The 25236-nt window shown below is 43.9% G+C and overlaps 1 protein-coding gene across 5 annotated transcripts in view; it reads right to left on the bottom strand.

The window, feature by feature from the left end:
- The window catches only part of daam2 (dishevelled associated activator of morphogenesis 2), a 120824-nt gene that overhangs the window by 79380 nt on the left and 16208 nt on the right, over positions 1-25236 (bottom strand). For 4 of the 5 annotated variants that reach the window (XM_033642162.2, XM_078174933.1, XM_078174932.1 and 1 more), the window contains exon 2: positions 261-547. In XM_033642162.2, the coding sequence (XP_033498053.2) occupies positions 261-428 (168 nt within the window). In that variant the 5' untranslated portion in view covers positions 429-547. Of the gene's footprint in view, positions 1-260; positions 548-17285; positions 17568-25236 lie in introns of those variants that run through there. The other variant, XM_033642161.2, reaches the window with a different exon arrangement.

Raw genomic sequence — 25236 nt, 5'->3', positions numbered from 1 at the left:
GCGGGCGTTTTGACGTGCGGCGTACGGCGTACGGCGGCGGTGTGTGTTGCACTTTATTTGCTTGTAATGTGATAGACAATGTTCCTCTGATTTGGAATGGAACTGTGAGGTGTCTAGACATTCCCACCCCTAGTCCAAAGTGCTTTATGTTAAGCATTAGGACTTAGATTCTTTAGGGGCATGCATTTGCTTTGGATGACATCCCAAGAAACCATTCAACTAGCTTGCTCAGCTATAAGGATTGCTAAATCTTTACTCACCACCAGTTCAGAGAAACGTGCATGCAGCTCCTCAGCGGGCGGCATGGGGGCACTGAACTCCAGCAGCTGCAGGGGCACGCTGTCCTTGAGGTTGATCTCCGGCGGCTCGCTGCTGCCAAAGCAGCACAGGAAGCCCAGGCCCGGCCGCGTCCTCTTCCTGGGGGGCATGGCGGCTGTGGTGACACAGGTGGCAGTGATGGTGCTGGACCAGGAAGGTAGAGGAAGGGGCCAAGGGGCAGGGAGGGGGAGTGGAGAGGAGGACGAGGCTGCTATCTAGGGGGCATGATCTGGAAGAAAGAGTAGAAAGAGAAGAAAGAGAAGAAAGAGGGAAAAGGTTAGAGAGACACTGTCATTGCAAGCTGGCCTGTGTTGGGTCCCTCAGTGTCTTTAAAAATTACCTTCAACTGCATTTAATGCATTAAGACAAGCATGTTTAATGTCACAATCCATGAAATTACCATGTGCAGTAAATAATTTATTTTATTTTCAATCAAGCAGAGATTCAACCAACAGTTATAGTTCATGAAGGCCTCGTGCTGGTCTACACACCCAGCATCTGCTAAATGTTTCCTTGGAAATAAAGTATTTGTAGTGCACAGGAAGTGAAGCAATTTATGTTTCCAGCAGCCCCGGTTTGTTTGGAATAAATAGACGAAGATCCATAAGCAGCAAGAACCACCACAGCTAAACAAAGGAAAAAATTGCAGCCTAAAGAAATGTATTCAATCAATCATGAGAAAATCCAAGCAAGAAGACATTACAGTACTGGAAATATACACTGATTATAAAGACTGGAAAGTGCACTGCAAGAAGCATCAAGTCCAAGACTGACAACTGTTCATTTCATCTAGTCTTTTTCCGAATCATCTTTATTCCCTTCACTGTGTGTATATGAACATGTGCCAGGGTGGAGATACTCATATGCTATGTGGTGAGAGGGCACAGAGGCAGCAGGGGCCGCCATCATATCCTCATCTCAACATCGGTTGCTCTTATGCCTCGACAAAGAAACCTCTTGTCTGTGAGGTACAATGGTGCCTGTGCAGTCTGCATGTTTTTTTGTGCGGACTTGCACCAAGTGCCGCCCCAGCAGTGCCCTCACTCCTTCAATGGAGCGGACACTGTGTGTACGGACAGTAGTGAATGACACCCACCATAACAGGAGCAGAGGACTGAATAGGCCGAGACACTCTGGAGGATTTCCTCAATGCCACGAAAAGAATATGGGTGGTCTTTACTGTATGAATAATACACCCTTTACACCATATTATGTCCTATCAGACATATATTTACTGACACAATGTGAGCATACACCACAGCAGCTCAAACAGTTGCCAAAGCTCTTCTTTATGCAACAGTTTGCTGCATTTGTGAATGAATGGACCTGAAGCCTGTTATGCAAATATCAAGGACATGCAAATCCAGCAGCAACAGTTGACCAAGAAATCAATTTTGGAGCCATTTATGTGAAAGACAATAAAAAAAATTCCATGAGGAGCACAGAACCAAGACCAACAAAAGCAGATTTTAAAAAGCAAACACTTCTATTCCTCTCCCAAATGTTATGCTTTAATTGATATTTGCACATAACCAAACAAGCATTAAGTAATGGCTAAAGCTTTGCACCCGTCTGTTTAATATGGCTGTGAAAGTTTATGACTTCAGTTTCCACAAGAAGCCACAATCTACTACATCTTGACTGAGCACGACTCTCCGCCATCACTCTCTCACACATTTGTTCAGCGTAGGAGTTCTCACTGCACCGGTTAAAAATAGCCCAATGGTAAATTCTTTATGAATGCGCTGGGCCCTCGACAGGAGTTTAAAGCGGGGGAAAAAAAGAGAAAACACCACATTTCCATTTTGCCCCTCCATCGTTTGCTCATTTGCTTTTTCCGCCTCCTTGAATCTGCCATCCCTCTCAAGATAGGAGCAGCGGAGCTATGCACAGCTACAAACGAACTGGAGGTGATTTTAAATGAAAAGCAACCAAAGTTTTACTCTGGCTTGTTGAACATGGAAATGCCCGTGCAATCTTTAGTGGGTTTCTTTTACTGACAAGTATAGTATCTTAAATTATTCTCTTTAATCACCTTCAAGTACAGGGACTGTTTCATAGCCATTGCGTCAGTATGCTGAATGTCAATTATAGCATGTGTGGCATCTGGTATATGTATGTCAGTGTGTAAGGTACATTTGATACTGCACCAGCGTGTGTGTGTGTGTTATGATAGCTGAGGTGTCAATTCCTGAATGCCCCCCGATCAGGGTGGGATTAACCTGCTATGGGGCTCCAGGGCTAAAACAACCTGTGGCCCCTATTGATCCCCTCCTCCTCCCATCCCCTGCACATAGTGTATGTACTCTGTTGCCCCCAGAAATTGTGTGTCAGTTAATATGTGTTCATCTGATGATATACAAAAGTATTTGTGCAAGCACAGTATCAACTGAAATAATAAAGGCACGCTCAAACATGTTCAGCTAAAGCTACTATTAGGCTGTAGCAGTGTGAGTCGGACAAATTAAGATGTTATCATCAAACATTTAAGTCCTTTCTAGTTTGTTTTTCTCCACCCGACAGTGAATTTTGTAACTAAAATAACGGCAACTTTGAAGAGTCCCAGTTGATTTGTTTAAGCCAGATGGCTGCAAACCCTCACATTAGCTTTGGCTGAGTATAGGAGTTGAGTTTTGTTCAGAATGAGGACTGTAAATTTTGTTCCTCAATTCATACATTGGAACCATTTAGGGAAGGTCAATATGGACATAAAAGACAACTACAGGGACCAACAATGCACCTATGAGCATGTGAGTGTTGCTCTCAAACAGACCTGAAAAACATGAACCCATCACTCAACCCATCAAAATTTCAGTTTATATTGCGCTTCAGTGATGTATCTTGCAAACAAGTTTGCACTTGCTTCTTATTGACTTGTTTTTTGTGACATATTTATGTCCAAAAAAGTTAAGTTTTAGTGTTGTGAGGTCCTACAACATTCTGTGGATGATTGTTTAAAATACAGTACTTCCTATTGGCTGCATTGTTGCACTTCATTATGTCATACAGCTCGCCTGTGCTCACTTATAATATTGTTTCCAGTTTACACCAAGCCCCCAGGAACAGCGCCAAGCTTTGAAGCCAATTTGACATAATGGCAAAACCATGGAATTACAACTTTGGGGTGCGTCACATGATGCCATCCACTTGTAAAGCTGTGGCAGGAGCAGCTAGGTGGCCCACCCACCAGCTACAAGATTTGCCCACCATACCTACATGTCAGTCCACGATCTGCCCCTTTCACCTCTTGATCCAGAGGCCGGGAAGAAAATACTATGTTAGCATTTAGCTATGAATTGTAAGGTTGGAAGACCAGGTGTTAAGGGTTAGGGTTACATCTCATTACTTATACGGTGAATCATGTTTTTATGTATAAAGAATGAACCCACCAACATGACAGTTAATTGAACCCTGCTACAACATCACATTGTAGCAGGGTTCAATCAACTGTCCCGTTGGTGGGTTCACTGATGGGTGAAGTTTGTAGGGGCGTGTTGTGTAAGCTTCAAACACAATGTGGCTGCAGCTACATGTCTCGTGCCATTGGACTCAAAGACATTTTCCCATAGACTTACACTGGGAAAGAGAGGTCTGTAAATCAGGACTTTTTTTAAGCATCACAACCCGTGCAAAATGACTTGTTTCACTATCGGGATTTGATCAATTTGATGCAATAACATTTCAAAAGTCTAAAGGAATCACTCGATAATATCATGCTATCTCTTAAGTTAGCAGAGGGCTAAACCAGAAGTAGTTGCTCGGCTGGCAAAGTCTCTAGTGTGCTTCCTCTATGGGCCCAACAATGTGGAAAATTTGTGGAATTTTTTTACCCTGAAATTTTATTTTTTTTTAACTTTTTTGGCTTCATGCACTACTAAGCAACTTCTATAGGGATGAACATGAGCCGCCTCCAACTGTGTATCCAGTTCTCTTCATACATCCACAGTTCACACGGGCCCCTGACCATAGATTGTATATAAAGATGGACAACCTGACAGCCCCCCAAAAGTGAAGCCGAAACATCTCCATCACCGCCTGGTGGCTGGCTGCAGTATAGGTCATAAAGCCGACCCTCTCAGTGTTAGTGGATGGGACATGGGCCAAACTTAAAACTCAAAGTACACATCAAACACATTTGATGCTTTCTGTCATTTAAGGTAGTTTTATCACGCTGCTGTTGGCTTTACTTAACAACTTTATTTAACAACATGACTTACAACTGTGTGAGCCAATTGGTGGGCTCACATTCAGTGGCACTGCTCATGATTGGTCGGACAGGTGTATAGGCAGGAAACTAGAAACCGTGGAGATTACTACTGCGCAGACTCTGGCTCTAAAAGGTGTCACCAGAGCAGCGGCAAGATGGCAGCGGCCGTATCCAGGATATTTTAGCTTCATTTTGTGCAGTGGGTGTAAGTAGAGATGTCACGTCCATCTTTACATACAGTCTATGCCCCCATAATTTGGGCCCACTTGTCCATATAATCAAGCTTTGCCCATAAAAATCTCTATCCCCACAGAAAAATCTACAGTGAAGTCACATGTGTATGGAGTATTGTGTACAACAAGTTGCAGGGACGCCACATTAACTTGCACCAAACCAGATGTTGACCAGAAATGGATGTACTGTATAGACACAGATGAGCATCCACTGTGTTGAGTTAGTGGGGGGAAGGAAACAGTGGGATGACAGTAAAAAGCCCACTTCAGTTGGTAAATCATAGAGATTTTTTTCCATACATTTACACTTATAAGGCTCTGCTTCAGACTAACTGTGACGGCTTTTCATCGTTTTTATTACTATAGGATCAAGTCTGGGTTGGTGCCAAATCTTTATGGCGGTGAGTTATTTTTTGTTGCAATGGACAGCTGGCGGAGCCTAATGGAAAAGAGGCCGCTCTACAGGGGTTTTAAAGCCATTCAGCAAAAACACAACCTAAACCTCCTGTCCAGTGTATCTGTGTGCTTCTATCTTCACTCTCCCACAGAGCCCCACGTGCGGCCAGTCCTCACTCAACACCAGTTCTGCTGGCCGTCTTCCAGCCCATGCCCGGGGAAAGTAGGCCAAGGAATCCAAACACACACATGCACAGTATATACAGGGAAATATAAGGAAGCAACAACATTGACGATCGTGCATGTGTAACCTTTATCACTCTCTGTATGGGGGAGTCACCATACAGACACAATCCAAATTGACCATGTCCAGTGCCATATGTGCCCGGAGAGCCCCTCTTATCTCCCAGCTTTTCATTTTATCCTTCTCTCCCTCCCCCTCTGACTTGCCGTCATCTCCCATTATTCCTCTTTTCAGGGTGAATGGAGTGACATTTCCCTCCGTCAACCCCCCTCTGACAGTAACATCTGTCATTTTTTCCTTGCCACTTCTCACATGTCCTGCTGCCAGCTTCATTCCACATTTTCTACTCCTCTGTTCTTTGCTTCCCCACGCTGATGCCTTTGGCGATTTTCGGACAACATTTCGGGAAGCAGCACACAGTCACCTGTGTGCTGCTTCCCGAAATGTTGTCGTCACAGAGAATGTGCAGAGTGCAACATTAAAACCTGCCCTCACCAACTGTATCTGGAAAGTATCACTATAGCTGACAATGTGACAGGGAAGTACTTGACGGATGGATTTTTGTTTTCATTTTTCTTTCTGTGTCACTTTTGCTGTGCTCTATTTTCATACTTGCTCTTTTATTTCTGTCACTCCCTTTCTGGTGTTTTTCGTGTCACTGAGTTGTCAAACATCTTATGCTCATGACATGGAAAACGGCACACACATACACACTCGATACACACTCAGACTTCCTTACATTTCCCTGCCTATCACCAGGAAACAGACACATGTACGGTCATTTTATAAGTCGCAAGAAAAGGAAGCTATCACCAAAAGAGTGAAAGCCTGTGGATCTCTACAGGATAGTGCTAATTAAAACCATCTGTGTGTGTCAAAAATGGGAGATGCAGAAAAGGGTGCATGGAGATTCGTCACCGCTAACTGCTCGTCCTGACAGACGAGAATTTCGGCACGCACACACGCCTGTAGAAAGCGTGAAAACACATTTTGACAAATTCCCTGTTTGCCTGATACCGCATACTGCATTGTATGTGCACTGCCATACAGTCACGTGTTCACATCAAATTCAGACACACCCACTCAAGATTCAGATGTAAGCACATACACACATGCGGTATTTGCATACTCACACACCGAGAGCCCTGAAGCAGAGAGAGGAGCCTGCTGGCTGCTCTGTGTTTGAAGAGTCTGGAGAGCAGCCGAGCAGAGAGAGAGAGACAGAGACAGAGACAGAGAGATGAAGGAGGTGAGGGAGGGAGGCAGGGATAAAGGGAGATACTGCTGCCACTTCTCATTCAGCCCACTACCTCATCGCCTCATCCCCAGCGCTGGGAAGTAGGTCAGTGGAGGAGGAGGAAGACGAGGAGGAGGGGGCAGCAGTGAGGAGAGACGGGCTGCTGCTGCTGCTGCTGCTGGTGTGTGATTGTGTGTGTGTGTGTGTGTGTGTGTGTGTGTGTGCAGGCGAGCGACAGAAAAAGAGGTGTGTATTATCTATGCAGAGATCAGTCTCTCAAACATCTGTCCCTGCATCACTTCAATTCTCTCCCCAACATCTGTCCCACTACACAATACTTTTAGTACAAAATAAGAAAAAACAGATACAAATCAAGCTCCTGTTATTTCCATCCGTCCTGAATAGACACACTTGGACCAAATAAAAAAACACTGCATCACTCACTCACTGCTCATTGCCCTCCTTCTTCCTCCTCACGCTACAGCTACAGCTACAGCAATGTGCTCCTGCATTCAAATGCATCTTGCTCACCTTAATTCTCCTGCCTTTTCTCCCCTCCTCCACACCCCAGTACCTCTACCTGCCCCTCGCTTTCACACTGAGGAAGTGCCCTTGTCATCTTCTTTGTAGCACACAAATAAACAAATGGATTTCAATCTGTTTTCACCCACCTACTGGTAGCCAGATACTTAGAGGCAAAGAAAGGAAGGCAAGAGTAATACAGGAGAAAAACAAGAAGCTGCAATAAAACTGTTGAAACAAATAACAAGTAGAATAGGCAAAGGCACAGAAACAGGGGAAGATTATTTTTAAAGAGGCACTGAATAAAAGATCAGACGGAAGCCTGCGGCAGATTTTTTTTTTTTTTTTTGCACACACATTTTCCTGGGTCCCACAAATAAGGACCATTCCTCCCGGGTGCTGGGGCACAGAGGAGGGTACAGTCAGGCTTATGTAAGCACCCAGCACCAGAGATGGGGGAGCAGTGCCACGCTGGCACAGGCATGAACAGGATGCCAAATGCAGTTTTGGCAAACTGTTGGCATGCAGCTGGCGAGAAGAGCGCACATCTGACTGAGCCAACGTCAGTGCTGGTAGTCAAGAAGCGTCAGGCAACTAGAATCCCTAAGATTTCAGTGCTTGTTGATTTGCTGACACCTACAGTGTGGTTACTGTGGAAGAGCAAGTGCATTTTAATTATATAGTTTCATTCCAAATTACACATGTATTAACTACTGGGTGGCAGCAAACAAGCCTTAAGCAGCTTCTCTAGCTAGAAGAAGAGCATTAACAGTGTGTACCCTCAAACAAACTGTGAGCTTAGAGAATTTATGGACTCAAATGTAATATAGTAGACAGTCGTCCAACATGGTAATGCACAGCTCATGATTGAATGCTGTTTTCCTTGTGTGTAAGTAGGGCTAGGTGTTATTTAAAATATGATGATACCAGTACCAATAACAGAATCCTTAAAGTGACACTGATAGCAATAGAGTATCAGTGTCACACATCATTTGATATCTTTTTTTTTGTATGTCATTTGATACACATCCTCGTTTTGGTGGCATTTTGGCACCCTACTACCCTGGAAATCCAGAATTCTCACGAGAGCACAATTTGAATTTGCTCAGCAAGTCACTCTGGCAATCAGTAATGATGCTCATTACCTATGCCCATGAAACCGAGCTGCACCAATCACATCGGTGTATCTGATATAGGCGGGCCAGAGGCGAGCTAAACAGATGACGACAGCGCTGTGACGACGAAGTCCAAAATCAGTCAGTAAATATTGCAAGATGGCTACGGATGAACACCAGTTGTTTGAAACAGCTTTGGCCGCTACAATGAACGAGTTAGACTTGGCTTTTTCTCTAAAAGAGGAACAGAAGATGGCGCTCGAGTCTTTCCTTTGCAAGAAGGATGTTTTTGCTATTTTGCCGACCGGATACGGCAAGAGTCTAATCGACCAGTTAGCTCCGCTGGTAGCTAAGCGTATACGTCACCCCGTGTATTGTTCTGATTGGTCGTAGTGTTATCCAATTGCGTGCAGTGATATTTACAAATGCAGGCTTGGTGCCGCCCCTCGTGTTGGGCCATTTTCATTACTCATAGCCAGACCCTAAATCTTTCTAGATTTGGGTCTGGATTTCCAGGCTAGGACCCTATACTGCCAACTCCATCAAATACACCATGCTCAGCTTTATCACACCACAGACAGTACAGATGTAGCTGCTGCAGTAGTGGGCCACATTAACTTCAAGAACGCCTGCAATGACTGACTACGAGCAAAACTATACACATATACAAATAGCCAGGATTTTTAGATCTGCATACAAAAAAGATCAAATGCAGGTATCATTTGGCTGGAGAAGTTTCGATACTACTTGGCACTGGGTTATTTCGGTCTATGCTTTAAAAGGTATCGAGTACCGATACCCAGCCCTGTGCATAAGAAATTGGAATCCTGCACAGGAAAGGCAGATTCCACCTGTAACAATGAAAACTATTGGGGCGCTGGTGGCTTGGTGGTGGAGCGGGCGCCCCATGTGCAAGGCTGTTGCCGCAGCGGCCCGGGTTCGACTCCGGCCTGTGGCCCTTTGCTGCATGTCACACCCCCTCTCTCTCCCCCCTTCACACTTGTCTGTCCTGTCCATTAAAGGCTAAAAGCCCAAAAATATCTTTAAAAAAACAAACAAACAAAAAAAAACAAAACAATGAAAACTATTACAAAAAGGCAATTAAAGTCAAAAGACAATGTAAATCCAATGTATGGCTATTACCCAAGAAATTCCAGCTATAAATATGATCATGGTTTAAAAAATGAAGAAAATTTTAGAAAGAAGAACTTTATTGGAATTATTCAGCCTTTGAACATCCCGGGCCCCAAGGAAAGTTGCTCAGCCCTGCAACAAACTTTTCCCAGTGGCCAGGCAGGTATTGCAGTGAAAAAATCTCATGCAGCCCAGAAAGCATTTTCCCCATGGACCACCATTGTCAAAGACAATGTAAAACTGTTGAGAGGACACCTGGAACTGCAAACAAGGTGATTTATTAATCTTTCTTTTCTGATTTTTGAGCCATGGTGGTTTTGTCAATGTAAAACTTTCCTCAAGCAAAGAGGAGCGATTAAAATATCTGTGAAGTCATCACAATGTAAAGTCTATGAGCTGAGCAGGATCTCGCAGGCAGGGCCAGCGGGAGAATAACTACTGTGCATATTCAGTGAAGCTAGAAAACTTTTTGGGCGTATGAACCAGGCCAGCAACTCCATTGAAATGAATAGGCCATCTTGGTGTATATATTATTAATATATATGTTTCTAACTGAGACCTGTTCCTCTTGCGGCAGATGACAGATAACAATTTAAGATTAAAATCCTGTCTTTCAAACTGCAAAAGATTTCTAATGTCCCAATGCATGATATCCACATAGGTGGACACCAGTGTGAACACACACCAAAAAGGTCTCAGTGTTTTTGTGTTGGCACATGTCCCCATATTTGTGGGTAGCCATGGTTGTGTACGGTATGTAAAAACTGCCTGTGGAAGTGAACCACTCACACTCATTAATATGACATGAAGATGCTATTCAAGCCAGACATTGGACACACTGGAGCCTATGGATGCTGTTGCCCCAGACATGCCCTCTCCAACATGCCCTTCCCTCCCTTTCTACAGTCTGCCTCTCTGTACAATGACAAATGGACTTACCCTTCAATTCTTTTCTACCCCCTCCAAAAGCCACTGGCAGCAAGCCAAATCACCTGGGACACTGAAAACTCATTCTCCCATGAACCCATAGGAGCTGGGGCCCACCCACAGTCCCTGCTTTAGGCCTTGTGGAGGCCATATACACATCATACATCTTACCCTGTTAGGGTCAGAGGCCACACCGTAGTGCTAATCAGTTACATTAGTACAACATACAGTACAGGCAAGCATTCACACACACACACACACACACACACACACACACACACAAACACACATTTTGGATTATTCTGTCACACACCAATTAAAGACATTTTATTCATGCATCACTTACTCAGTTACAGAGGGTTTAGCACAATGGGTGGTCAGTTTACGAGATTTATGTAAAGACATAGCGATATGTGATTGATCTGAAACAGCTGGCATGACTAATAGTCAAGATCCATCCAACGATCAAACGAATGTAAACATAACGAATGCACTGTACGCTACACACATTGCGACTTGCATTCCTGAGCTGTGACATCATCCATCTATTCCAGTGCAGGTCTCCGTGGTCAACAGCGAGTTTCAGCCTCAACTGACAAATGACCAGAGCTGACAGTGGAGGAACTGCCATTTTTTCACGGTACATTTGCATGCGATGCATTCCTGCACTCATTCTGAAAGCACACAGAGGGCCAGCGCTTTCATAAGAGTCTGTACACCGCGTGGCTTTTTCATGTGGACCTGGACAATGGGCCAGATTTGGTTTGGACGTTTCTACTGGGGCCTGACAGGGTAGGCTAATACAGGCAGGAATAGCTCGACTGGCCTGTGCAGCTTTAAATTTCCTTCCCTAGCTCTGGAGTCCATGTGTATCTCATCTTCAAGGGGACAGTTATTTTTAGCTATGACAGCATGGTCTCTCTCCAAAACACTCTGAGCCTCTTTGATTGGCACGGCAAACAAATTAAGAGCTTATTTCAACATAATTTCTGACAGCAAGGTAATGAGAAGTAAATGTTTGCTCACAGGTTACGTGTGAGTAATAACGATAAGCAGTTACATGGGCACCATGATTCAGCTCCAGCCAGACACTCTCCAAGGGTTTAAGGCGACTACCGATAAGGGCTGTCTGTGCTCTTATGCCTACGTGCATCTTCCAGGAAAAGAGCCGAGAATCAGATGATCAGAAACCCACCCTTCCCTTCACCCACCGACTTTCTTTTCAAGCATTCCTCCGTACCTCCCTCACTCCTTTGCTTACGTTCTCCCTCAATCACTTCCTTTCTGCCCTGCAATCAGATAGGGGAAGCTGTGAGGATGAGACAGCTGAAACCCTTTTCAGCTGTTGGACTGGGAGTCGTGCCTTCAGACGGTGTCTCCAGGACACAGTCTGGGGTAAGACTGTCTGAGTCAGTGGCAAAACATCCACCAGGAAACCTCATGGTGAAATGATACTTCTGAAACAACACGACAATGGACTTCAAGCTTACAGAGTTTCAAAAGCGCCTCATGTTTCTGGTCACTGTATATAACAAGCTTAACAATAGCAGCAGGACAATGTTAAGGAGGTGGGGTTGAGCCTGTTCCATGGGGCTGTCACAGTGTAAAGCCAGTGCTGTGCATAACATAAGGAAGAAATGAATAAGTCAAAGTACCTCCATTTAAGTTGACCACAACCACAATTATTATTAATTACTTTAATAGCTCTTGGTTAATACTGTTGCTTAAATATTTCCAGACTGTCTCTGAGGCAAATGCAATCACATTTAGAGAGCAAGGAATTTTTCATTTTCTTTTGTTTACAAACAGATCTTGTCAGACAGCCAATAGAAAGGACAGTGTAATTATATGTAGTCGCCCCAGGTTTGCATTGCGGTTACTGATCTTGTATATGAAGCACTCAGATTGTCCCTTTAGGAAATATGGCAATGGATGTTGAATGCTCTTCATAACTGTCTCCAGTATCCCATCACTGCCCAGCTGGCACCAGATGTCATGATGTCAGAAAGATGTTGGACTCACATGTCGGACAGGCGTTAAATTTTGGTTGGAATGAAAATTGGGCTGACAGTATTTTAAATGTCCAAAGATGTTAGAATTTCACATTGTGTGGTCGTTAACATTATGTGGTTTTGCACTCAATGAGCTTGGTCCTTGATTTTTTACAACTAAATGTTATTCTTTGCCAAGATGACATTAGCATGAGATGATTTTACATAACAACACACCTTAAAACAAACATCAACGTCATATCATTAGTATTCTGCACCAAATTGACAATGGCATTAGACGTTGTCCTGACATTGAATTTTGGTCACCAAATCAATCAAAGTGTCCATGATGTCCTCATTATGTCATTTCTTACTAATCAAAACAATGAGGAGCCAGATCTCCACCACCTACACATGGCGGTCTTTCAATATCACATCATAAACTCTTTAACTGTCAACTTTCACAGCCAACATCGGAGAATTCTCAGAGGTCTTATTGGCTTCTAGCCTCATTCAAAACAAACATATAAGCACTGATGGTTTTAATGGGGCCATGAGGCACTGTAACCCACCTCACCCATAAAGAGGAAATGCCTCAACTAAACCACTGGAAAAATAGGAGGGGGGGGGGGGGTGTTTCCAATCCTCCAGGGATGTCATTAATAGCTATTTCATTTAGCTTGATTCATAAAAAAACGACATTTCCTGATGTGAGGAACATTCATAATGGTGCGGACCACATGAAGTACCGGGGGGTTGTTAAAACTGTACTTTTAGATTGAGTTTTTTGCTTTGATCAAAATAAATGTTGCAACTCCACGCAGCAGTGGTCGGGCCTCAAGTATCTAACCATGCACGGTTGCAGTTTGAAGCAAATTATTATAAACATGTTAAACCCCTTCATAGAAGCCGCGGACCACAAAGACAAGTTGCATGAACAAAAGTTGAAATAAAAACCTGTGCAGAAGCAGGCGACTTGGACGAAGTTAACAACGAATCAACCCGAGTTTGCAGACACGTTTTGGAAACCTGACAGGACAAAAAGCTCCTTTTTGTGAGACACCTGTCAAGGCTTCAGCTTGTGTTACTGTATTCAGAAGGTCATCCACATGTTGCACAAGGAAAGTCCACCAGTTGCTGTGTGGGACTCTAACAATGCAGATGTTAATGTTGGCTCAGGAAGGAGGTCGTACCGTGTCAAGGGGGGTGGGGGGGTGGGGGGGGGGGGACTAACATCAGAAGCACAGACCCACTGCTGACCCACTTCTCTTCTGGCCAACGGGCACATCTCCGCGACTCACATCTCTGCTCATCAAATAGACCGGATCACTGGGATAACTATGCTATTAATACTGGGAATGAGAAGAAAGTCGGCCATGCCACATTCCACAGGCCCTGACATTCCCACATATTAACAGGGCTCGAAATGAAATCCAATACTTGGCATCCCTTTCCCTCGAACCCCAAAGCGCTACCCTGCCGTGTCAAATAATTTTCTTATTTCATATGGGAGGAATGCCAGAGTCACGAGCTCCCAGTCTAACTAAAGACATGTTATTTTATGTGTTGAAAAAAATGGCGTGAGTACAGACTCAGAGCTGGTTACCACTCTCATGAGGAAAGGGATGCTGGACTTCCCAGAGAATCCATGTGCTTCAAACACCCAAGAGTCTCGTCTTTTTGAGGGAATGAGTCCTTTCCATCAGTACAGTGCACTTATCCACATTACACAGATGCTTGAGAAGGTCCAGCTCCAGCTTCTGGGTGGCGAAAAGGGCAACTTCTGAACTTTCAAACCAAACAAAAACACTGACTCACCATTAGTCACCAATTAGTTCCCATGTTGAAGACTACACACACTGTCCTTCAGCTTACCATGGACTTCTCATCCTGTGCACCCAAGTTTGAATGTGTAAATCAATGTTAGTTAGTGGATTGGGGCACTCTGCAGCCCAATCCTATTTGATATATTTACAACCCCTAAAAACCCTTATAAATGATCAGTATGCTGGCATAGATGCATGCGTTGCCAGACATTGGAAATATGCCATCTTCTGCAGTGGTGATTTCGCTTGTGTGGGATACAGGCAGCACTGCTTCATTACCAGGCAATTAGCAGTGCTCTGTAGTCGTTAGTAACCGGCGCTCCTACCCTGCTATTCTGCACTGATATTAGAGGACCTGCAACAAGTGCAGCAACTTTGCTGCTGGACTTTTGTTAAATTTCAAGCCTCTTATGCCATCAAATGGGGGGCAATGTGACATGGAAGTATTTCAAAATGCATGACTATCATAGGCTAGCGAACTAGTTAGCTACCAAGACATCCACATATAGATTTCTGTTATTAAGCTTGTTGTACATAAAAGAACCATAATACATTGAAACAACATCAAAGTAATATAAGATGCTTATCGTAACCTTTAAATATTTTATAATGAAGAAAAAACACATTTGTTGTTTTCTTTTCTACCTTGGGCAGCAACCTTGCCAATGATTTCTCATAACACTCAGTTTGAGATGTGCCTCTGAAAGACCTCTGTTTGGAGGTCCATGTAGCCCTAACACTTTGCCCTAACCTGAGACGTGAACACACAAATGGAGGGGTAAAGGCTAAGTGGTAGGGGCAAGGGGTGTATTGGGATAGGGTCTATATTGTGCATTGTTAAGCTACTGAGAGGTCAACAGCTGCAGCATAGAGGACAGAGGGCTTCTGGGTAATGTCAAGAATGCTCTTCTGGGACAGTTTTAGAAACGCATGTAGGGACAGCCCTCTGAAGTGACCAGCATTTTTTTAAAATAGCCTGCAGTAATACTGCACTGAATTGAGGCACTGTAAAGAGGAGATATGCTTACACATCATAAGCCCCAGAAAGTGTGTCACTGGCACAAATACAATAGCACCGTTTGACACACACTCAGTGTGGGGGACTTCCAGTGAAGGAGTGAGAGTAACAACAGCCTTACTGCTAAAGTCTCCCTGAGTTCTGTCTATCAGACACCGTGACCACTCTGCTGTAAATACAACATGATGATAATCCCACCCAAAAGATCAGATAGTTGAATTTAAGCAGCTTTACAGACCTCCTCTCCTTTTCTCTCTGTCCCTATCATAATGAGGAGGCCCTTGAGCTACCAGTCAGCAGCATGGCTGAAGCTACGAAAGGCTGACCATCGTTCACTAACTCTGCCTCACACTCCCTCTAATCCTGAGAGAGCGGTTCATGCATCCGTAATGGTCGATAAAATATGAAAAGCCCCGAGAGCGCTGACGGCAGCAGAGGGTGTGTATGTGCGCTACATGTGAGTCCTCAACTTTCGTTAATGCCCTCCCAACACACTGAATCTTTTAGCGATGTCACTCAGCTTGCCCCCTGGCACACGTGATTTCCAGCCGACTGGAGAGTAAGCCTTTAATGTGGTGGAAATGGATACTATCTTGTTCACAATGCAAAAAGACATCAAAGAAAACACACATGGCCTTATGACTGTATAAATGAGTTTTGCCTCTGGTTCATCAACCTTCAAACACAAGCCACTGAAAGGAATAAATTACTTTGAATGTTGTAGGAATAATGTTTGTCTTATGCCTTTTCATATAGGTATTATCTCCCAGATCAGCTATTTAAAAGCCCAGCCTCTGGTAAAATGTTCACAAACGGTGAAGTATCTGTTTGGAATGTTTTCCATCCAAAAACCATCCGACTTAGGCTAAACCCAAAGTAGGCATCCTTAATCAATTTCACAGGTGGAAATTTGGAGGGCTGGTGCATGAACTTTCATCACTGCGCTTTCGACACACGCAAAGGATTTACAGCTAAGATGACAGCCTCTCAACTGGGATAGGCAATGCTTCCACATGGGAAAGGAGGCTTCACAATTTCTCCAAATGAGAAACCCTGGGAGATTAGGGCAGTGTGTTTATGTTGGTCTGAGCTGCGATGGAGTATCGACTTCCCGTGAGGGAAATGTGGAAGGATAGTCTCTAAAAAAAAAAAACAGCAATATCAACATCCCAAGCAAAAGCATGCTGCATTTAGAGCTAAGTGGAAGTCTGCTCGCCTAGTTCCATATTGGGTTGAGCTGTTGCTGGGAGGAGATGTACAGCATATATGGAATGTCTGGCTGCAAGGCCACTACTTACACCAACGGGCTGACTGTGTGATTGATGAACATGTGTGATCAGCCCACGTCTAGGACCCAAAATAGGCCTGTACCCATTACATATGACACTGTCCCATCCTCCCTCAATTCCTGGAATGCCAAACATTTCCCTGAACTAAGTCCTACACATTTTTTGTGTAAACCACACATGGATATCAATCTCTTTTAACTCACTGCTCCGTCACTCAATAACGCTGAACCTCCATCCATCCCTGAAATCATGCGAACATTTTCCAAAGAAAATCAAACTCCAAAGAATCTCAGCTAAAACTAAATCCAAGACTACCACCAATATGCCAAAAGCCGTGCTCATATAATGCACCAGCACACATGGGGGCAAAGCAAGGCGTGCTGTCAACACCACTGGAGAGGGAGCCCAAACATCAAGACCGTGCACATTTCACAACCCAGCTTTTGCTGCTGTTTATGACCTATAAAGCCACCGTAGTAAAGAAAAAAAGTACTGTAAAATACTGCCTTTCCTTCCAATCACAACAACACAAAAATGGGGAAACTTTATCGTCTTAGTGGGATTAGTAGCCTTTGTTCCCCACCAGCTTCTTTCTTGCTTGGTTTTCTACTGAGCCTACTGACTAATGTTTATTTTATTGGCTGCAGTAGTCTGTGTTTTCCTGGCTGGATTGAGCAGTGAGATGCAGTGCATGGGCAAACTGGGTTTACACTATAACATCTGTAGCCTGTCATGTGTGCCATCTCCCACTGAGTGAATAGCATTATGGTGTAGCTATCAGTGAGCAGGAGGGTTCACTAGTATCAATATCAAGTATCTCCTACTTACCCACTTCAGATGGGCTGCCCTGAGAGATGGATTGTCCCTGTGTCACGTCACTTGAAATGGAAAATAAAGACCCTTTCAACAAAGCAAGGCTACAAGAAAGTTTTAAAGCATTCCTGCAGCCTGTGGATTTAGATCCCTCTGTTTGCCCTTTGAAGTTTGTGTTTCGTGGTCGAATTCCATGCCTTTGCTGAGTCTGACGATGTTTCCCGGCCGAAGCTGCGTTTTGTCTGCTTCCCCTCTCTGAGCTTCTGAGCTGAGCTCTGGATTTCAGCTGACTGTGCTGGGAGCTGAGCTGTTGACATTGTCCCCACTCCCTCTCCCCCTCCCTCTCTTGCTCCCTCTCCCTCTCTTGCTCTCTGTCTTTAGATCACTCGCCCCGTTTCCCCTCCCCTTCTGGATTCCAGCTCCAGCGTATGACAGCATCCATGGGGATGTCAGTGAGAAGGTGATGGATTTTCTGTGAATATAAATGCATTTATGTTCAGTATGCATGTGTGTGCCTGCTATTTGAGGTCAAAGGAGAAGGCAAGATGAAAGGAAATGACCCTTGGCGGCCAACGCTTCCCACCCCTGCCCGCATTTCCAACTCCACCCAATGCATTCCCTCACTAAGCAGGCCAGGGATAGGGGGATATATCGCACAACGCCCAAAGGAAACCTCTTTTCCTGTCTCGTCTTCTCATCGCCAACATGGATAAAAGCACACTCACACACCAAGACATGCCAAATATGCGATTCTCCACTAGGAATTACCTCTGTGACACACACAGGAAAGGCTTTCCTTGAGGTCCAGTCACTTAAAAGAAGGTGAGACAGGATGCTTGATTGTGCAAAGCTCTGTTGACGTTGTCAAGTTCACACCATTAGCTCAGGCAAATGTAATGCTTGCCAAAGACAGTTCTGTGAAGTGGATTTCAAGTATGTTACTGTGATAATACGAGGGGTCGGCGAGTGCAAATATTAGCGTCACTCAACTCTAGACTCCCCAAGACTCCTGTTACACTGGCCAGGACACAGACACCACTCCTGACCCCACACAGTGCCAATCAGAGCACGTACGCAGAGTGGAGCGGTGAGAAATTCCCAATTCAATCCATATTCTCATCGTCCAGAGAATCAGGTCCGGACATTGTTTAGAGTTTCCCTTTGACACATGTGGTACACAACAAGAGACTGTACATGTTCTCACCTACTGGAAATACTCCATTTGGTTTAAGCAAGGGGTGACACCTGAGTACAGCGTGCAGGAGGCAGGATATGGCATGGCTTACACTGTGGTCACATTGCTGGTTTATTTGGTCATATAAATAAAAGTCTCTTGCCCTTCCTTGCATTTGTCTAACGATTTCGGCTTTAGCTGTTACCAACAGAAGTTACAGAATCTCTCCAGTTAGCCATTTCCATGTCATCTTCACTTAAGTTACTCTTCTTCTTCACCCTTGGATATTTGTTTTCTGTCAGTTTTGCTTGAGCCACATGATAGAAATGTCATTAACACGCCCACTTGCTTGTTGTGAATTCTGTGAACAATTACCTGCTCTATTCACACATGGGCTCAATTGGACATGACACAGACTCTGCACTTGGGAGTTGGCAGGGTGAAGTCTGTGTGATGTCCAATCCAATTGATTCGGATATTTGTGTTCTCACATACAGCTCCTCCGGGTACTGTCTAAATAATTCTGATGTCACTACTCGCGCAGTTTCCTTTTGAAAGTACTTTGCATACTCAATTGTCAAGCTTGGAGTAGCTGATTCCTGACAGAAAATAGTGTGTGCATGAAATACACCGATGCATTTCTGGGTTGGACATGCGATAAACTCATGGTGTTTAGCGCATGTAATGGAGCAAAATTGGAGCCAGAAATAAGAAGACACTAACTTTTTAAAAACCCGCGCTGCGCTCCCTGAGAAAATCAGCTGAGAAAAAAATCTGTATTAAAGTGCAACATTTCACATACCACGTTGCCAGCGTTAGGGAGCAAACAAACTTATCATGAATTCCAACACTATCAGCTATTCTCAGTCAGTGTGTCTGGAAAAATGTGTACACATCAATCAGCAAGACCTTAAGACACCATTGACAACCTCTTGACTCACAACTAACTGATCAATACAAATCTTCTGACATTTCGAGAAGCCACACATTCTTACCTTTACTGCCGAACGCTTTGAAGACAAGGGTCAAATGTGAATTGATTTCATACTGAGTGATCTTATCTTCCTCCAGACTGCTTGTCTGTTCACAGGTTGGCCAAGGTGATGGCTTGTCTGGCGGCAATTGATACAAGACCATCGATTCCATCCTTGCTTATATAATGTGCATACAGATAAAGAGGTGCTGACTAGATTTTAGGAAATAATTGTAACCTAAAGGGCCTTGTTAGAACACTTTGGGTATTGGAGGACCTGGGGCAGCCCCTATGACACTGCACTGTGAATATGTCTTAGGCATTTTTTAGATGCTGAGAATGTAGGTTTGCATTATACAGTGGGTATCCACTACACAGCGGCTCTGAAAAAATACCAGTGCACATTAATAAAAATGATAAATGTGTCAAATAGCATTGCCTATATAGCAGGAACCAAGTGCATACATCGACCGCCATCCATTCTTGGTGGTATTTACACTCTCACACAAACACAAACTGGAGTCATTGATATGCCAAAGAGTGGAGAAAGGGGGAGTCATAATACTATTTGTCATCTTTCTCTAGGGACAGAAGACAGATGACACCAAGCTGCTGGCAGTAATGCCTGGGTGCATTCCTGAGCAAACCCTGGGGACGCATCCATTAACCCAGGTCTTAGACAGCCCCAGCATATCTCCATGATGTCAGTGCTTCCTGCCGCCTCCTTCTTCCTCTTTTTTCGCAGCATCACAGTGAGGTTTGCATCACTTCAACTCTCTCTCTAGGGTAATATCTCCATCCTCAAAACAAGGCACGAAACCCTGAGGAATAGGCAAAGCTCACACTCTAGTGTAGCTAAGTGCACTTCAGCTGCCCCTGTATCATCCATCACAGCTTGGTAAATTACATCGGCTAATTGACGCAAATGGAGTGGGCTAAGCATGCTCACGATAAACATCAAGCCCCCTTTGAAAAAAAAAAGAGGTCCAACAAGCCCATTGGTCCATCTGTTCTCCTTTTCTGTTTTCAGGGTATGTTTGTTTTCACTTGTCTTAGACAGCATGCCTTTTGCAGAAAGAAAGAAAATAAGAGGTTACACACTGATCTGCAACTCCACATTGTCACTCCGTGTGCCAGGAAGATGACCGCAGATTGTGGCCTCTACAAACTTGGTTTCAGTGAACTTGCACTGCCCCCTGAGTTATTCCTTTAAACGCAAGGGAGGTTGGTGTTTACCCAGAGTAAATCACATGAAGAGGCAAGTGTCATGACTGATAAACTGGCTGCGCGGTATGTTGAGCGAGACGGACAGCTCAGGTAGGGTGCTTTCCTCTTCGCAGATGTGTGTGCGGTAAAATGACACGGAGCTTCAGACAACCTGCCAGTCACTTGTCGGTCAGCTGGGTGACGCTTGCTGAGCTGCTGTCTACACCCTCCACTGAAGAAGGCTACGCTGAGCATTCCAGGCACTGATCTTTCTCAAACAAAAATTCCTCGCTATAGTGCAGGAGCAATCACCGTCTGGCTAACAAGTGCTAGATTTAGTCAGGAGGAGCAGTAAAAAGGAACCTGGCACTTGTTTGAGAGTTGGACAAAAGGTGAATGGAATATTGGACAAGAAGAAGTGGGTCACCCAAGGTGGTCTCCGCCAGGCTCATAAACCACCCTTTCTCCTTCAGACCTCTCATATGCAGGAGCAGTCAAACTTGATAACGGCAAAGAAACAGCTAGAGGAGAGGCTGTAAAGAAGTGTTTCAAACTGCAGACGGCATCTGAAGCACTTTTTCCATGGTTGTCACTGGAGAGAGGTGGTGAGAGTCCTCCTCCTCCAAACTGGCAGCTGCCAGAGCTAACATGGCAAACAGTCATGTTTTACGACATGTTGTTCCTTAATGTATTATTTAGGGGTTCTTTTGACCAGGCAGCTCTCATTTAAGTTTGTTTTGTTTAAGCAAGGAATTCCTTGTGACAGCACTTTGCACACAACCATTTCTTTCACGCCCGCACAAAGATAAATTGCCAGTGAGAAAAATACCGCCGCTGCACAAAGCCTGAACTCTTGACAGCATAAACATGAGGGCACATTTTTATACACGGTCTAATTGTATGTTAGCTATAAATCATGATAGTGGGGAACACTATACTATCCATCTTTGAAAAGCCTCTACAGAAAAGTAGCTTAATGACAGTAAGGCCATAAACCATAAATCTAATTGTAGTAACTGTGTTCTTATGGTGACATTCTTCCCTGTCATTATTATTTACACCCTTCCTGTATAAACTCTTACTTTATGCTGCTGGGATGCACTTCTACCTTTTTTTGTCCATCAAAGATACATGACAGTGATACGCTAGCCCTGAGGGTCAAAACACAACGACAACACAACATTTCAAAAAACACTACTTTTCACAAAACACAACCACATTTCCCAAAATACATTTCCTGAAACATGACATTTCAAAAAACACATTTCACAAAACATGACATTTCATTAAAAAAACATTACACTATACAAAACACAGCCACATTTCAAAAAACAGAATGAAATTTTATAAAATGCAACATTTCACAGACGTTGTGTTTTGTGAGAACTCATGTTTTCTGAAAAGTTATGTTTTGTGAAATGTCATGTTTTCCAAAAGCTTTGTTTTCTGAAAAGCTGTTTTTCTCTGAAATGGTGTTGTATTTTCTAAAATCTCATTGTGTTTTGACCCTCTGGGCCACAGTACAATCCACCTGCTTTTACCAGTCTTAATTGAGAGTAAACAAGCATTTCAACTGCATTACCAGTCATATGTACTGAGAGCTGAGTGCTTTTGGGGTGTTTTGCAAAAGTACTGGGCATCTCAATGGGTCTTTTGTCCCGGAGGCAGACTGGGCAGGGTCAGAGGTCACCCAACTGCCTGCTCCCACAGTACCTCTGCCGTCTGCCTGGATATGTGCCAGCTAAATGCTGTCATGTAGGGACAATGGTCCAACTTTCCGCTGACTGGCTCATGACAGCTTCATCATGTTAACCAATGATGTAATGCCTTGATCTTTGGCCATGAAGGCCATCACTATTAGACTTAGAATAATGTCAGAATAATTTCATCTCATAGTGCAACCATTTTGAGATGATGCACAATTTTACCGCCTTCAGGCTTAAGAAATATGTGATGCAAAGTACAGAGAACCCACATAAGGACCACATGTTAACTCTACAACATCACTTCCCATAGCTCATTTTTGACCACAATGAATCCAGGTGTGTGAACTGTAAAAGGGAGAATAGAGACGGACATAGAATAGTAACAGGAAAAAAGACTGGCTTTAAAACTGTAAGGAAAGGGCCTTGCTCCTTTTCCAGATGCTTCCATTCAAAAGCAAGGTTTATGTATTCCAGTTGCTATTATATGGGCGATATGGGGACTTCTCTCCACAGAGTGCAACTTCAGCTGTACGACTGACATTACAATTTATCGCCTATTCTTATCCCGCCATTCAAAAGAAAGAGCTCAAAGTACAGATCTTTTCAGGAGAGACTTTTCAGAATGAGTTCCTTCTTTGCTGACCACAGACTGAACCCAACACTAAGTCCTCCATCTGAGCTTTTCCAGGTGCAAGAATGTCCCTTCTTAAACTCCATTCAAAACAATGTAAATCAAGGCTTTTACATCCTTCAAAAGCACTGCACATATTTATATATGGTTGAGCATGTCTGGGAAGAGCGAATGAAAAGTAAAGTCCAATTCTAAACAGTACATTCACAGGGGGTACCCTGACTCTATTGGACCTTCACACCACACACACCTGGTCAAGGCTGTCACTATTTCCATAAAAACATCTGGGAGTCATCTGCTCTGCTAAAGGAGGCCCCCTGTGAACAGGTGCGTGTCTCCATCCATGACCTTGCGCCCTTGTTCTTGACCTTTGACCTCTTGTTATGGGTGGGGAACTCTTTGAACCTGGTGGGACCATTGGACACAGACAGTTATGTCTGAACAGCCAAGGTCACGTTACCTTAGACTGAGGGTGACTGGAGCATATTTGTTGTTCACCACTGCCCAAACTGCAAGTTAGAGCTTTAAACAAACAGGCCGTGCCCAGGGAGCTATCATGATTAGCTAATGTTATAATGTGCAAAAATAAGCTAAGTCAACAAAACACGGTTGTAATTATGCATTTCCAACATGCTGTAACAGCAAAAGCAACAACTGACCAAACCTTTGAGGCTACTGTGACAAAAACTCTATCCTCTCTCTCAAAAGATTTTATCACATACCAGAGGAAGTGGACTGCCTAAAAATAGCCCACCAATTTTATTCTCAAACCCTTTAGTCTGGCTTGACCATAATGGGTCCAACCAACCCGGCTGAACCCACAGTTTAAAATAAATGACAAACTGCCATTTTTTGACCATTTTTTTCTTAATCCCTCTCTCTCTCTTTCCTGGTGGATGTAATGCTTAGAATGATGGCTTTGCTAGGTGCTGCAGAGGACAGAAATCTTATGAGCTCTGCAGAGATGACAGAATAATAACAAACGCTTCCTGTTTATCTCTACAGTAGATCAGAGCAGTCTGTTCTCTGCTGCTGTCCATTCCAACACAAATCCAGTTATTATCACGCCTTAATGTTGAAGGAAATGAGCGTCATTTCCAATACTGAAGTGGGAAAACAGTATCTTCACAAATAAACACAATCACATCCAAAACAGAACACCTTCAGATGCATCCGTGGATCCATTAAAACACTGTCCCCAAAAATATGCAGCAAATCGGATTTCTCTTACATCCACGCAACATGTGAAGAAAACCTGCCAAATAACAGTCGACCTTCGACCCATGATCATCACTCAAGCACACGTGCCTCGTGTTCCACCAAACCACACAAAGAGTTTGTCTGTCCAGCTGCCTTTTTTATATGGTGGGAAGGGTCAGACATGTTATTCCACTGATTTACTAGCCCCTTAAGTTCAGAAGCCCTTTGCCACATCCTGTTCCCCAGCTGAGAGGGGGCTCCCTAAAAGTTACTCAGCACCAGTGACTTTATGGTGGACTGTGACATGGATTATGCTGCTGTCCGCTGGGTCAACACGTTCCTCATCCAGTGGTTGAGAGGAACATACTGAGGCAAAAGGTCCTTGAAATGCATAGTTTCAGGACTGGGTGAGGACTACACTGCTGCTTTGGCTGATAAGCAGCACTCAGCCCTGTCTGCAGGAAGCTATCAGGTACACAAACCAACTAAATGGAGATTACACCCAAGCTGTGCTGATAAGAACCCAATCTTAATTTGTCACTCCATTCTCTCGCGTCTATATCACAGTGCACAAAGAGATATCATGGCCGCAGAGTAATCAACCACATCTGCCACTGTGCTGCGCTGCTCAAGTGTGCATACAGACAGAACATTCAAAGACTACTTACAGGATCACTCCCGTTTAGAACAACTTGGATCATATTTGAGAAATTTTGGTCATCTTTCCAGTGGGTAATAAATATAAACAGTTAGCCAAAGTATTTGGAGAGAAAACAATATAATCACTATAACTGTGTTATAGTGGTTGAGATAATCAGGCTAATAGGGCTAAACTGTCGGCTTGTTTGTATTCCGCTGAAGTGCGCACAAAGCTTGTGTGATGATAATGATGATGCATTTTGCTCAAGAGATTAGCTGTTTGTCTTTGTGATAACTCTCTCTCCTGTGCTGTTTGCTCGTTGTATCGACTCCAATACCTAGATTTGGTGCGAATATAAAAAAAAATATGGTTCAGGCCCATTTATTGTAGAGGGAGGGTCACGCATTTTCCCCCAGTCATTCAGGGTCACACCCCA

Source organism: Epinephelus lanceolatus, chromosome 15, assembly GCF_041903045.1.
Source record: "Epinephelus lanceolatus isolate andai-2023 chromosome 15, ASM4190304v1, whole genome shotgun sequence".
Classification (NCBI taxonomy): Eukaryota; Metazoa; Chordata; class Actinopteri; order Perciformes; family Serranidae; genus Epinephelus; species Epinephelus lanceolatus.
This window is presented reverse-complemented; position numbering and strand designations above follow the sequence as displayed.